The sequence below is a fragment of the Geotrypetes seraphini genome, chromosome 1, assembly GCF_902459505.1.
Source record: "Geotrypetes seraphini chromosome 1, aGeoSer1.1, whole genome shotgun sequence".
NCBI lineage: Eukaryota > Metazoa > Chordata > Amphibia > Gymnophiona > Dermophiidae > Geotrypetes > Geotrypetes seraphini.
In genome coordinates, this window is record NC_047084.1 from 408,368,770 (window position 1) to 408,384,941 (window position 16,172).

The 16,172-nt window shown below is 39.7% G+C and overlaps 1 protein-coding gene across 1 annotated transcript in view; it reads right to left on the bottom strand.

The window, feature by feature from the left end:
- Positions 1-16,172, bottom strand: part of ABCA1 (ATP binding cassette subfamily A member 1) — a 264,923-nt gene that overhangs the window by 111,199 nt on the left and 137,552 nt on the right. The window contains exons 12-15 of the mRNA XM_033918403.1: positions 11,268-11,462; positions 8,443-8,648; positions 8,157-8,333; positions 577-799 (exon numbers count right to left, since the gene is read on the bottom strand). Coding sequence (XP_033774294.1) covers positions 577-799; positions 8,157-8,333; positions 8,443-8,648; positions 11,268-11,462 — 801 coding nt within the window. The remainder of the gene's footprint in view (positions 1-576; positions 800-8,156; positions 8,334-8,442; positions 8,649-11,267; positions 11,463-16,172) is intronic.

The following is a 16,172-nucleotide window of genomic DNA, read 5'->3' on the forward strand; positions in this document are numbered from 1 at the left end:
AATCCGCCTGAATTATAAACTGAGCAAACACAGTATTAAATTCACTTTTTTAAAAAACTAGCAGTTTGTTCTACCAATTGTTTTCCTACCAATTGTCTTCCCACCAAATTTTCATCCTAGTAATTGTCGTTGACCTGGTCAATCTACATATGGTCTGCAAGAATCTTAAGTGTGTGTTATTATAAGGTAATTGAAACAACAAAAAAATTAGAGATCTATCTCCACTGCGCTCACAATCTAAGCAACATAGATAAAAGGAATTAACCTAATGTTAAATCCCGGATGCAAATCTCTGGCTTTGGATGCCATTCTCATATGTTCCCCCCACCCTACTTTCCTATTAATATTGTAGTTCCGCCCTTACTCTATAATTCACTGTCAAGTTAATTTGCCCAATTCTATCCCATTTGTTTTTAGATTGCGAGCCATCCAGACCTGTCCAATGGGCAGGATAGAAAGTCTTAATAAACTTGAAACTTGTATCGATGTACAATGGGGGAATGGAAGCAAGATTTGAATGGAGCAGGCCTTGCACAAATTCACTCACTGAGCAAGAGATGGCAGCCAATCTCTTACCTTCAGAATCAGCACCAAGAGGATAGCACTCATGAGCAGGGGGATGAAGCTACTGATGAACCAGCTCAACCAGAGGATGCTGTTGTTCAGCCCCATGATCCTCATCGTCTCCTTCAGACGAGCTTCCTTCTCATACACGATCCCTTTGATGATCAGTGCCACAGAGTAGATCCAAGCCAGGGTCATAAAAAGAGGCAGAGAGCCACTCATGATTCGTAGAAATCTAGGGAGGAAGAGGGGAAGACATATATTTTTTTTAAAGTCAGCACATGAGAAAGCTCACTGTTCTATACTCAGCTGCACAAGTCCTCTGCTTCTTTGTTCTCAGGGCAAGTCAGTCCATGTCAGGAAATGAAGGATTGATACAATATATGAATAAATGAAGGATTGATACAATATATTTTGTTCACTCAGTTCACCATTCATTGACTTTACCAAGACATTCATAATAGGGAACAACAGATTACTTGATAGCGGCATTTTTAAAGCCCAGTGCAAAAATCAGTGGTATTTATTTACAGTTCTTGAGGGTTGCAAATGGGTAACATTTCTGACTATCCCTAATGATTATTCCAATTGCAAAACGGTGCTGTGAAGTGGTCTACGTCACCAAGACGGTCTTACCAGTCACAGGAATGGACCTGGGTACCACAAAGATTGGGTAGTGCTGAAAACAAAATGTGGAACCAGTTCCTGAGCTTCCAAGAGTATAAAATTGTAAAGTTCATTGGTGCAAGAAACAATTCAAAAATATATCACATTGTGCTAAAAGTCAAACTCATATAACATAAGTCCACTGCAGAAATAGTAACCAGACCCTACACGGGTCGTGTTTCGGCTTTTGTAAAGCCTTCCTCAGGGGTTCTAAATGCATGATGATATAATGAACAAACAACATGTATACAAATAAAAACGTGGAAAAAAGCAAAAAACAAATTAGGAAATGGTTAAACCAATCGATATACAGTCCAAATGCACATTTATATATACATTGACATGCACTTGTATATAAAAAACGGACTTTTTGAATGCATGTTACTGCATTTTAAGGTCAGTAAATGTACATATTTATTTATTCTCTTTTGATATGCCTGCTACTTTATTTTAAAGGTAGTGCATGTATATAAACATTTTCTAAATATTTGGATGTCTATGTGTAGATTGGTCATGTTCACATCTTTTAAGTACAATTCAATTATATGACTGTAAGATTAGTTTTCCATGCCTGTCATTATAATTTTAGTCCATTTTTTTATATACAAGTGCATGTCAATGTATATATAAATGTGCATTTGGACTGTATATCGATTGGTTTAACCATTTCCTAATTTGTTTTTTGCTTTTTTCCACGTTTTTATTTGTATACATGTTGTTTGTTCATTATATCATCATGCATTTAGAACCCCTGAGGAAGGCTTTACAAAAGCCGAAACACGACCCGTGTAGGGTCTGGTTACTATTTCTGCAGTGGACTTATGTTATATGAGTTTGACTTTTAGCACAATGTGATATATTTTTGAATTGTTTCTTGCACCAATGAACTTTACAATTTTATACTCTTGGAAGCTCAGGAACTGGTTCCACATTTTGTTTTCAGCACTACCCAATCTTTGTGGTACCCAGGTCCATTCCTGTGACTGGTAAGACCGTCTTGGTGACGTAGACCACTTCACAGCACCGTTTTGCAATTGGAATAATCATTAGGGATAGTCAGAAATGTTACCCATTTGCAACCCTCAAGAACTGTAAATAAATACCACTGAGGACTTTTTGAATGCATGTTACTGCATTTTAAGGTCAGTAAATGTACATATTTATTTATTCTCTTTTGATATGCCTGCTACTTTATTTTAAAGGTAGTGCATGTATATAAACATTTTCTAAATATTTGGATGTCTATGTGTAGATTGGTCATGTTCACATCTTTTAAGTACAATTCAATTATATGACTGTAAGATTAGTTTTCCATGCCTGTCATTATAATTTTAGTCCATTTTTTTATATACAAGTGCATGTCAATGTATATATAAATGTGCATTTGGACTGTATATCGATTGGTTTAACTACTTCCTAATTTGTTTTTTTGCTTTTTTCCACGTTTTTATTTGTATACATGTTGTTTGTTCATTATATCATCATGCATTTAGAACCCCTGAGGAAGGCCTTACAAAAGCCGAAACACAGCCTGTGTAGGATCTGGTTTCTATTTATGTAGTGGACTTATGTTATATGAGTTTGACTTTTAGCACAATGTGATATATTTTTTAATTGTTTCTTGCACCAGTAAACTTTACAATTTTATACTCTTGGAAGCTCAGGAACTGGTTCCACATTTTGTTTTCAGCATATCCCCAATGATTACCCATATTTTACTCAAAAAAGCTGTGTAGAAAATATTTTCATTTATTTAACAAATCTTTGTACATAATCATTGCACCATACTCTATAAATAATTCAAATATCCACTTAACATTATTTATTTAGCATTATTTATAAAAACTTCTCCATAGAATTAGAGTCCCCTTCCTAATTATAATGACTAAAATAATTGTCCTGTGGTTATTTTAAATAGATCTGACTATGAGAAAGAAGCATTTAGACAATTAGCTGACACAACTTATTATCGGGATTTAGGGGTAATGAATCCTATGAATGAATATAAGTTGATGATATTGCAATGTTTGACATTAGCTAGGGATAATAACATCATTTAATTGCAAGAGTATAAGCATTTATTTGTAGAAAATCCTAAAATATAATTTATATATTTTATCCCAAAAATACATAAGTCTTTGCAGCAACCCCTGGGACATCCTATAGTATCTAGTTGTGGATCAACCATTATCACAATATTTGGATTTTTATTTACAAACATTGGTACAACAAATACCATCATATATCAGAGATTCAACACATTTGCTACAGAAATGAGGAAGACTACCTCCTCTAGAATCAGCTATATTGGTTACACTAGATGTTAAAGCCTTATACACAAATATACCCCAAAATCAAGCAATTAACCTACTTGGTGAACAAATTAGTCATCTTTCAATTTCTAATCAACAAAAAGATTTATTAGGGGAATTTGCTCAATTGATAAATAACTTTAATTATTTTAAATTTAAGGAATATTTTTATTTACAAACTAAAGGGGTAGCCATAGGGGCAAAAGTGGCTCCTACCATAGCTTGTCTTTATATGGCACATTTTTAAAGTTGTTATAACATAACATAAAACTCACTTGTATACTGCAAATACCATTAAATTCTATGCGGTTCATCAGATAGAATTCAGTCAATACATAGTAAGTTGGAAAAGGTTTATAGAGGATATCCTATTAATTTGGTTTGGCTCAATGAATCAGCTGTAGAAGTTTCTTATGTATTTAGAAAATTGTGATAACAATATTTCTTTTCAGTCAACTATTTCCACTTCATTCAAATCGCATTATCTCAGAGTAAATTTGAAACATCAATTTATAGAAAGGAAACTGACAGAAACTCTATTTTACATTACACAAGTTATCATCCAAAATGTTTAAAGGATAGTGTATCCTTTGGCCAATTTTTAAGCTTGAGCCGACTTTGTGGACAAAAACAAGATTTCATTAAACATGCTCAAACTATGAGCATGAGATTTGCACAACATGGATATCCCTTTAAAGCAATACACAAAGCATACAAAAGGGCAAATACTGTTGATAGAGAATTGCTATTTCTTCAGTCTGGTGATAAATCTACAGATAATAGGATAACATGTGTATTACCAAACTCTAAACAAGCAGAGCAAATTCATCAAGCTATATACCGACATTAGTATGTTTTGAATTTACATCTTGAATTGCAAGATAAGCCTACATTTGCTTATACACGTAATAGAAACTTGTCTGAGATCTACTGAACCAGCAGGCTTAAACAGGGAAATTGAATGATATTCCTTCCTTCTGATCTGGACAAGAGGTCAATTTAAATAATAAAGTTCAGGAGCTTTCAATTAACTTTAGTTTAAAGGTCAGTAGGTTTCAGTTAGCACCAGACACCTTGTTGCCAGAGCAATGAACAAGAGGAACAGTGTGACAGAGTATGGTGATCTGTATTCTGCCTTTGGCATCTGTTTATTTTCAGAATGATGTATTAAGGTAAAACTTATTATAAAATATTGGTCACTGTTTAACTATATAGAAGGTTTTTAAAAAAACAGATGATTAATTCTAATGTATATTTATAGGTATTTGAGAGTATTTGAGAGTCTCCTTTGTTTTCAGCCCCTGATGACACCTAGATGGTAAGACACAGTCTTCTGTTGAGCTGGACAATTACAAGTTAACTGAAACATTGAAACATTCATTTTGCCACCAGTGGATCTTGGAAACAAGATATTCAGCATTCAATTACAACATTTTACGGCAAACAAGGTACTTGAATTTAAAGAGATACAAAGAAGAAGATTGTGGTTTGAAATGCTGTGAGAACTAAACATTTCACAGGACAATTATTTTAGTCATTATAATTAGGAAGGGGACTCTAAGGGGCTCATAATCAAAACAGAAAAACATCTAAAAACCGGCCTAAATCGGCACTTGGACAATCAGTAACAAAAGACGTCCAAGTGCAGATAATCAAACAGGGTTTCAGATGTATTTCAAAATGACTTAGGCCTTCACAGTGCTGCTGAATGACCAGAGCTAAACGGGGCATTTTAGGAGTAGTGGTGAGGGCGGGATTTGGGCGGGACATGGGCTGCCCTAGACGTATAACTGAAGGTTTTACAACACTTGGACGTTGTGACTTAGGCCATCTAAAACCAGGTCTAAGTCCACAAAAGGTATCCAAAGTGACCAGATAAACACTGCAGACACAAAGTACAGGCCCCCCACACACAGCCCCAGTGATCACTGATTCCTCCCCAAATAAAAAAAAAAGTAATAACAACTTTACATATCTGCCTCCAGAATATCAGCACCTAGCAGCCTGGCATAGGAAAGCCTAGTAGAGCTGCACAGAGGTGGCTTAAGTGGTCTTGGGGTGGGTTAGTGAACCATGGAGAGGAGGACCCAGGCCCTTAAGCCACTTTAATCACTGCATTCATGGAGAAACATGTGCACCCCCCAAAAAAAACCCCAAACCCTTTTGTACTGCCATACAAGTGGCTCCTGCAGCCATAAGGGCTATTGGGGTGGTAGATAGATGGGTCTAGTAGATTCTGGGGGTGTTTTGGGGGGCTCACCATGACCTATAAGGGAGCTGTTGTGAGATGTTTATATGGTACCCTTTTTATGAAGTTCACAGCAGTGCCCTGTAAGGTGCCCCACTACTCTGGTGCCATGTCTGGGTGTCCAGTCCCTTATTTTTCTGGCCCCTCCCACTCCCAAAAGGTCTTTTTCCAAGCATTTTTGAGTTGGATGAATTTTTGGTCAAAAATGGGGTATAAAGATGGATGACTTAGCAGTCTGGATGATCAGACGGCTGGACTTACAGTTGGACAATTAAAATATGCTGGACGAATTTTTTGAAAATGGAGCTTTTCCCTTGTCTAACTTTGGACTACTTGTGAGTGAGGGCAAAACGGACTTAGACGTTACTTTTGATTATGCCCCTCCACTTCTATAGAAAAGTATTTATAAATAATGTTAAATAAATAATGTCAAGTGGATATTTGAATTATTTATAGAGTATGGTGCAAGGATTATGTACAAAAATTTGTTAAATGAAAATATTTTCTATATAGCTTTTTTGAGTAAGTTATAGTAATATATATAGAAGCTGATTTGAATTGATTTTCCCAATAGTTTGTTGTAATGATTATCTATGAAATAATTTCCCTTACAATGGAAGTGGTATGCATGCAAATTTCTCTCACGCACATTAAGGAAATCCTGAAAATCTGACCCTGGCATGGACCGAGATAAACCAAATTCTATAGTTGTAAAAACTGTGCATCAATGTCTCTCCCTCATGGGGTGTTCTATAACCAAACTCAATTTCTGTAACCATCCATTTTGTAGGCTCCAAAGTCGAGGGACCCAGTGAAAGTGATGGTTGGTAAGTGATGGATATTTTTGAATACCAACCTCACAGTAAAAAACAGTAGATAAGAACCAATTAGTCTATCCAATCTCCACATCTTAGATTTCCCCCTCTGATTCTCTAGCACTTTGGATAGATAAGCATAAGATGTTTTCATACTTACACCAACAGAAGCTCCTGCTACATCTTTTACCTAACCTATCAACCCCATAGAATACAGGAAGGAGACCTCTGGGGGATCATACGAGAACTTCAAAGTAACAGAACAGGACATCAAGATAGTGGCAAGAGTTGGAAAAATTCTTAGGGGCATACAGACAAACAGAATAATTATTTTTAAAAGGTGTCTTTATAAATCAGAGTAAACTATAAACTCCTATACGTTTGCCAAAAGGTGCTTAAAAAGATACAAAAAAGAAGGCAAAAGATGTCAGTAAGGACTCTATGAGTGTGTCTATCAGCTAATCACTACTAACAGACCAAACCACACAAATACCAAATGTCAATTGAGGAGTAGGGACGCTCTCAGTGTGAGGTTATTAGCGACGGGAGAACAAACTCCAGCGCTTCCACTACAAAGACGGAGGTGAATCACCCCGCCTGCACACCATCATCGGGCATCCTAGGACGCCAGATGATGGTGTGCAGGCGGGGTGATTCACCTCCGTCTTTGTAGTGGAAGCGCTGGAGTTTGTTCTCCCGTCGCTAATAACCTCACACTGAGAGCGTCCCTACTCCTCAATTGACATTTGGTATTTGTGTGGTTTGGTCTGTTAGTAGTGATTAGCTGATAGACACACTCATAGAGTCCTTACTGACATCTTTTGCCTTCTTTTTTGTATCTTTATAAATCAGAGGACATATTTCCAGAAGGATAGTGACTAATTAGCAACAGAGAAGGGCTATCATAATGTTGCAAAGCCACACCAAAAGCTGTCTCAGATGGCATTTAGAGAGCTAAATAAGCATGCCCTTGGAAAGAGAGAAGGGGAAAGGAAGCATATCAAATATCTCTAAATGTATAAATAATTCACAAGAAGCATGCAGTTTTCCAATATGAATAAAGGTTTTGAACAAGAAGTCATGATATGACACTCCAGGAGGACAATTCAAGTATAACACAAGATCATAGGAGTTGCCATACTGGGTGAGACCGAAGAAGGTCTATCAAGCCCAGTATCCTGTTTCCAACAGTGGCCAACCCAGGCAAGATCCCAAAGAGTAAATAAAATACACTAAGGGAGTTGAATACGTGAACAGTATGCCAGTGGAGAAAGTGGAAGCAAAAACAGCAAAATCTAAGAATGGGATAAGACACTAGTTCATTAACAATGAGGATGTGAGAGTAAAGCCCGAGGGAAGAGAAAGGCTCTGTGCTATTCCATGTTAGTAAATGATTTTGAATGAATTCTTTCCGTGAAGCCATTGTCTGCTCTTCTATGGCTCCAGCTGTGGGTCAGTAGAGCACGTGTTCATTAGATCTGTCCCACAGCCCATAACTACATACTTCAGCTCCATACAATGCAGGCAACACTAGCATTCTGCATCACTCACATGTCATCAACATAGCAAGGATAAGGCATCTGCTGCATATAAACCCCAGTCCTGTCCTCAGTGCCTGTCTGCACCCGTATTATCGCTTGCTCCACCACGTCCTGCAAGTAAGCAAAGCCACCCCAGATATAGCGCATGTCTTCAAAGGGGTCAGCACGAGGACCAGGATCCCAGTATCTATACCAAATAGGGGGAAAAAAACCAACAAAAACATGAATTCTGATCAGCATTCTTCACTGTGGCTTGTATTCCAGCCTTCACCACTAGCATAGCCATCATAGCTTACCTATCCTTAATTTTGTTTGTCCTTTCCACATTGTCTACGTCCATCCGGATCTTATATTTGATGTGATGTGGAAGTTCAGTGCTGCTGGGGGGCATCTCCATGAAGATAATACCAGCCCAAAACTTCCTTTCTTTCAAGAGTTCCATGGACTTGCTGATGAGATGGGCTTCTGTACCCACAGGCTCCAGCTTGTCTAGGTTGACACACTAAAGAGAAAAAATCTCTGGTACATCACATACAGCATTTGCATATTATAAATTTTATTTTAGTCCACCTCTCTTCAGCATGTATACATATACTGCAATTCCAGCAAGTTCTCACCTTTAATGACCTATAGAGTTGAATCATAACCAATAATGTGATACATATTTGCTCCCTCTACAAAGTAGACTACTTTGGAGCAGAAAAGCAATGTTATTTGAAAGAGACATGGAGAGGCATTTCTGATATCCCAATTTGGACTTAGACGTCATGTTTGCCAAAAAGTCTTTAAAAAACAACATCTAGCTCACAGCCATAATTGAACAAAAAAAAAGTCTACATTTTTGGTTCAATTATGGCTGTGAATTAGACATTTTCAAGCTGAACACATCCAAATTGTAAAAACGAAACATCCCAATGAAAAACATAGAAAAACAAAGTCATAGAAAGATCTCTCTGGCAGCATTCATAGTGAATTGGCCATGTAGACATCCCAGCAGTGGACAGGGGCAGCCTAGTGGTCAGTGATGTTTTAGGAATCCAATGGATTACAGGACCTGAGGCAACAGGGATACAGGGCAGGATTAACCAATAGGCCAAGTAGGCATGTGCCTAGGGCCCAAAATGGTCAGGGGGGCCCGATGAAGGAGGGTATCAACATTGTTTTTTCCAAACGGCGATGGGCCCCATCCAGCATCGATCGGCAACGCAGGACCCCCCCACACACAATCGGCAATGCGGCCCCCCCCCCATCGACAGAAAGTAAGACAAGCAGGCAACGCAGGTAAGAAAGGCAATGGGAACTGTAATTGTGCAAGCGGTGCTGCTTGCCCAAAGCTTTCCTCTGACACAGCTTCCTGTTTCCGCCTGGGCACATGGTGGGGCGGGGCGGGGCAGGGGGCCCAGTGTACTTGTGTGACTAGGAGCCCTCGACGAATTAATCCTGCCCTGTATGGATACACTAGAAGCAGGTCTTGACAGACAAACCTGATCAATTTCTTTGACTAGGTGGCCAGAGAATTGGATAGTGGGAGTGTACAAGATGTGGTGTATTTAGATTTTAGTAAAACCTTTGACACTGTTCCACACAGGCATCTAATAAATAAATTGAGTGCCTGCAGTATGTGTCCCAAAGTGATGGACTAGGTCAGGAACTGGTTGAGTGGACAGCAACAGAGGGTAGTGGCCAATGGAGAACATTCTGAGGAAAGGGATGTGCCTCAGGGTTCTGTTCCTGGGCCAGTTCTTTTAACATTTTTGTAAGCAATATTGCTGAATGGCTTTCGGGTAAGATTTGCCTCTTTGTGGATGATACCAAAATCTGCAATAGAGTAGACTATGAATAACACGAAGAAAGACCTAGCGAAGATTCTTCAATGGTCTGAAATTTGGCAGCTAAGATTTAATACTAAGAAATGCAAGGTTATGCATTTGGGCTGCAACATCCCGAGGGAACAGTATAGCTTAGGGGGTGAAGAATTTTTGTGGATGAAAGAGGAGGAGGATTTGGGTATGTGATGATCTTAAGGTGGCCAAAGGATGAAAAGGTGACAGCAAAAGCAAGAAGGATGTTAGGGTGCATAGGGAGAGGTGTGGTCAGTAGGAAAAAGGAGGTATTTGGTGCCACTGTATAAGACTCTGGTGAGACCTCATTTAGAATATTGTGTACAATTCTGGAGACTGTACCTTCAAAAAGATATAAACAGGATGGAGTTGGTTCAGAGATGGCTACTACATTGGTCGGTGGTGTCATATGGCATAAATCACAATATGTGTACTTTGGAGGAAAGGCAGGTGAGGGGAGATGTTAAAATATCTAGGTGGCATAAATAAGCATGTGGGCGAGTCTCTTTCATTTGATAGGAAACTCCAGAATGAGAGGGCATAGGATGAAGTTAAGAGGTGATAGGTTCAGAAAATAGTTTTTTAGAGAAAGAGTGGTAGATGCGTAGAATAGTATCTCAGTAGAGGTGGTGGAGACAAAGACTGTCTGAATTCAAGAAAGCGTGGGACTGGCTTCTTAGGGAGAGGAGAGGATAGTGGATGTTGCAGACTGGATGGGCCATTTAGCTTTTATCTGCCATCATGTTTCTATGAAACTGGTTTGGATAAAAACGTTCTTTTTTGCCCTGGATATTTTTTCCTGATCCATTATTGCCAAAAAAATGTTCAGATTGTAAGCCTGCCCAAAAACACACCTGTAACACACCCTCTTACAATTTGGATGCACTCAATGAAAAAAAAAAAGACACTTTGGTGGGAAAAACATCCATTTGCCACTTAGTGCCACTTTTGAGATGTTTTTCTCTTTTGAAAATGAACACCATCTTTTCCCTTGTGCCACTAAATGTCAAAATAATGTACGTTCATTTCTTTGAAAATTTACAACTATAAACCACCCATTTTCTTTCTTAAAGGCCAACACCAATACAGCTAATTCTCAACATAGCTTGAATCAGCCAGTGCACTATTACCTCTAATCATTTCAACAATCTGTGACCTTTGGTTTATAACCTAATTTTAAGCAGTTCTGAGTATCCAGAAAATTCGTACTGAGCAGGACCCCACAAACCCATTTAGCAGATTTCATCCCCAAAAGCGAATGTGGATATATGTTAGCATACCTCCATGAAATGCGACACAGTCTGAACAGCCTGTCCTGTCTCATTGAGAGCATCTCTCCAGGTGTATACCTCGTCAGCAGATTGGATGTCCTCTGGGTGCTTTGCCAAAAACCTGGAAATATCTTCAGCTGTCCAAACCGAGTTGTTCAACTGTTGATCCCAAAGGCGCTGGCTGCCCTTGTTCTTTAACAATGTCTGAAGTTATTCACAAAATAAAATCAAAATGTCAATATAGCCCCGACTCCAAATCCTACTTAGAAAAGCCCCACACATTTTCCTGCACACTGTGAAAAATGACATGCGCTAATGGCCTATTACTACTGAAAAGGCACTGGATGCGACTGGACAGCACAGAGACCTGAAGTCCAGCAAGAACAAGCAATTCTGCAGTTCTGTACACAGCTTCAATCCGGTCCACTCCCAAAAGTATAAAACCATTAAACAAGGTTCCATATAGTTACAGTTATTTTTTTGATATACTGCAATTTTTAACAAAAAATTTAAATCAAAGCGATATACAAGAGTAAAATCAAGGTCAAAAGTTAAAATTCGATAAAAAATAAAACAGACAGGGTAAAGGGACCAAGACAAGGCAACAAACTGAGCACAAGTAGGCTAACATTCCAGCATGCATGGATTATTATAATCATACCCCTTATCAGAATCTTCTCAGCCCCTTCCTCACCAAACATATCCTGAAAATATGTTGTGAACAGGGCACCAAACACAAAAGTCATTAAAGGAACATATAAATGTTCCGATCTCATTTACCCTCTTCCCTTCAGAAAGTAGGGGAAACACATTTTTGTTATATGGCCCAGTACAAAAAAAATGTACATCAACATATCTCAGTGAATAGTTTCAGACTGTTAAACAGTTATGTCACTGTTCCCAAGGTTGACACACTCAAAAGCATGTTGCACTATGAAATAACACTGCATTCTCGGTATGAGAAAATAACTTTTAAATGGAAATATTTTTTGGGCTGCTGCTCATTAAGGCCCTCTTCCCTCTTCCCCATCGGTTGACAGATGTTATTGAAAGAGCTCTAAAAATGACCAAACTTTCCTAGAGAAAATGGCTAAAGAGACACATAAAAGGGGCTTCCTCCCTGCTCTGGAAGGAGAGTTCAGTTTCCAAGCTGTTAAGCGTTGACTTGCTGAACAGCTATAACAGAGTTCTCTCTTTGGGCCATAACCAAATACAATAGAATATACAAAGGATTAAAGACTTTGGAACTGTTATTTAATGAGACTTATCTGGAAATCAGGAAATACCACTTCGGTGAGGAGTGCTGAAGTGGTCCAGGGGTGGTGGCTGAGTGGAGCAAAAAAGCTGTCCTAAATTATCCAGATAATTATTTGGCTACTTGTGATGAGATATCGCCAATACCCAGGTAATGGTACTAGATATCTTCAAATGCAAATTTTCCTATAGAGGTGTAACATAGCAGCGTTTGAGCACAGGTCTGTGCTTATAGGGTCCACATAGCACTCAGTATTTTATAAGATTGGGACTAGCCCAGAAGAAGGATCAGGGCAGCATCAGCAGTGGCTTGAACGCAGGGAGAGATAGGTGATGGAGATGCTGGATGTGGGATGGGGGTAGGGGGTGATGAGTGGAAGAGGGGATGCTGAACTATGGGGTAGGGCCATGACCCACTCTAGGGCAGGGATCTCAAAGTCCCTCCTTGAGGGCCGCAATCCTGTCGGGTTTTCAGGATTTCCCCAAAGAATATGCATGAGATCTATGTGCATGCACTGCTTTCAATGCATATTCGTTGGGGAAATCCTGAAAGCCCGACTGGATTGCGGCCCTCAAAGTGGGACTTTGAGATCCCTGCTCTAGGGGGACTGGGATAACACATGGTTATAGGTTCACCTAGGGCTCAATTATACATCAGATTTCACACTTATCTTGATAAGGGCATCATTTTCAAACTCCCCATAAGGGGGTGCAAAGGGCCTTTCTATTTTAAGAAATATGTATACAAACTTTCAGGATAAAAACTACCTGCACTAAATATCAGGTATAATTATATATGAGCAGTTTTGTCAGGTAATCTTCAAAACAACATTATGGCCCAAATTCTGTAACCGGAGCCTATTATGGAGGCGCCATCTAGATAGGCACCTATCTAAATTGAATAACAAGCCCAATTAAGCTTTTTAATCAGCAATGATTGAAACTTAGGCGCCTAACAAGATAGAGCGATTCTGTAACAAGGCACCTCTAAAAAATAGGCACTATGCATGTTAGGCGTGGGCGTGGCTTCGTGTTGGGCGCCTTGTTACAGAATCACTGCTCTTAAGCGTGCTTAAGTGCTCGCATGGGTGCCTAAGTTTTAGCTGTGCCTTGAGCTGGCCTATTTATTGGGCGCCTCCAAAATAGGTGCCGCTCAGCATGATTCCCTAAACAGCACCCAATTTTACTTGAATCGCGCTGAACGGTGCCTAACATTTGGGCGCTTCTTATAGAATTTGCCCCTAAGAGTTCCAGTTTATTTTGAAAATTGGTGAAAATTTCACCAGGTTATTAGCCCACAAACTTAAGCAGGCTGTTATAAAATCACTCCCTTAGGGGCAAAATTGGGGGAAGAAAGCCTCCCCAAAATGTATGTAATCTATGAGCCTGTAAAATAATAATGGCTATGGATGAAAAAATTATCAATAAACAAACACTCATGTATCTTTCTCCAGCACTATATGAACCGTCACCAGCAGATGGCATCTTTGCAGATGGAAAATCTTACATAGAACAAATTCATCACGACAAAAAATAAAAGTTACATTTGGGGTTGATAGGAAGAGGAGTGAGTGCTACAGCCTCAGCACCCTGGGGTTGTGGGTTCAAACCCCGCGCTGCTCCTTGTGATCCTGGGCAAGTCACTTAATCCTCCATAGCCCTAGGTACGTTAGATAGATTGTGAGCCTACCGGGACAGATAGGGAAAATGCTTGAGTACCTGACTGTAAAACCGCTTAGATAATCTTGATAGGCGGTATATAAAATCCTAATTAAAAAAAATAAAAATATAAAGTGGGAAAAGTAGTATTCATCTGAACCCTGCACTGCTGCCCTAACACCTTTTCTGCTCACCTGCCTCAGAAATTCCACCTCTGTGCCCTATTCCTACCACTCCCTTCATGTGATAATTCCACTGTGTAGCTGAATCCCCCACACTCTGCTCCAAAACATCCCCAACACCTAAATACCATTTGCCCCACAAAAATACACACTCACATACCATATCTTCACTGTACCTCACAGCACAAACTCACAGCTCTCCAACTTTGATGTAAGGAATACATAGCTGTTTACTTCAGCCTATAGTGCTCCACAGTAGAGGTCTGCACAGGAACGGGGATCGTGGGAATCCCGCAGGAATCTCCCCCTAACCCACGGAACTGCCACGGGGACCCTCCCTCTAGCCAACGGGACTCCCACAGGGATGGAAGGCTTTGGAAGCAGGGTTCGTCCATATAATATAATGGACACGTCAGCCTTAGTAAAAGAGGGGGTTTATAAGTTAATTACCTGAACAGAAAACAAAAAAAGGGTTCCACCAAAGAGATTCCACAAGGAAAACAGCAGCGCAAACACAAAAGAAACTGTGCAGTTGATGATCCTGTCAGAAGTAATTGCTGCTTTTTATGGGGACGGGCGGGGATGGAGGTAATTCCTTGCGGGGATGGGTGGGGATGGAGAGGATCCTGACGGGGATGGGTGGGATTTCTGTCCCCGTGCAACTCTCTACTCCAGAGCCACAAAGAACAAGATCAAAGCAGCAATGGGACTCTGAATCCAATCCAACTTCTGAATAACACTAGATGTATCACACGTCTCTTGCTTGAAAAATCATCTGCTTTCTATTTGGAAGGCATGTGCTCGTTCGTACAGTTAGAGGCAACGGTACAAAATGAGCACAAATAATGCTGGTCATGGAAACCCCTACAATTAATTGTGCATGCCCATGCTCTTCTACTGTTCACTAACCTTCTACCACCCCCAAAAATCTGAATGAAAGAGTACATACCTGTCTCTAGAACATCAGCACTTGGTATGGGAAAGCCTAGTAGGGCATCACACAGATGTACTAAGTAACCTGGTGGATGGGCTAGTAAACCATAGAGAAGAGGACCCAGGCCCATAAGGCACTCCAACCACTACATTTATGGTAGAAAGTGTGAGCCCCCTAAACCCCACCAAAACCCTACTCTACTGTTATATATATGCCACTTGAAACCATGAGAGCTATTGGGGTGGTAGACAGATGGGTCTAGACTGTTTTGGGGGAGTTTTGGAGGGCTCAGCATAAATTATAAAGGGTGTATGGTAAGATGTACTTTTGGCGCTGTACTTCTGGCGCTCTTTATGTGAACTTCACAGCAGTGCCTTCTAAGGTGTCCCACTGCTCTGCTGGCATGTTTGTGTGGCTAGCTCATCACAATGCTGGCCCCTCCCAAGTCCAAATGGCCTGGATTTGGACATTTTCAACTTGGACATTTCTTTGGTCAAAAATGGGCTATAAAGTTGTGTCCCATCGGCCTAGACTTCCAAGTAGGCAATTTATACAACAAAAAAAAAAAGTTTGAGGGACGTATAGTGATTCGGCTTTCGAAAATGGACGTTGGACATTTAGAAGGAACATCCCAATAGGACTTTAGATGTTCTTTTTGAAAATGGCCCTCTAAGCTACTAATGGAGGTAATTATATAAAGTAATTTTCACATGTATGGAGCCACATATCTGTGTAAATGACTTGTTATAAAATTCTAACCAGTGTAACAGTATGCAAATTGACATGATGGTGTGTACCTTGCTAGTAAGTGTGTACAAGGGTGGAGTTTGGTTAGAGCATGGGCAAAGTTCACAAGTGCTTGCAAAATTAGAGTGCATAGATTAC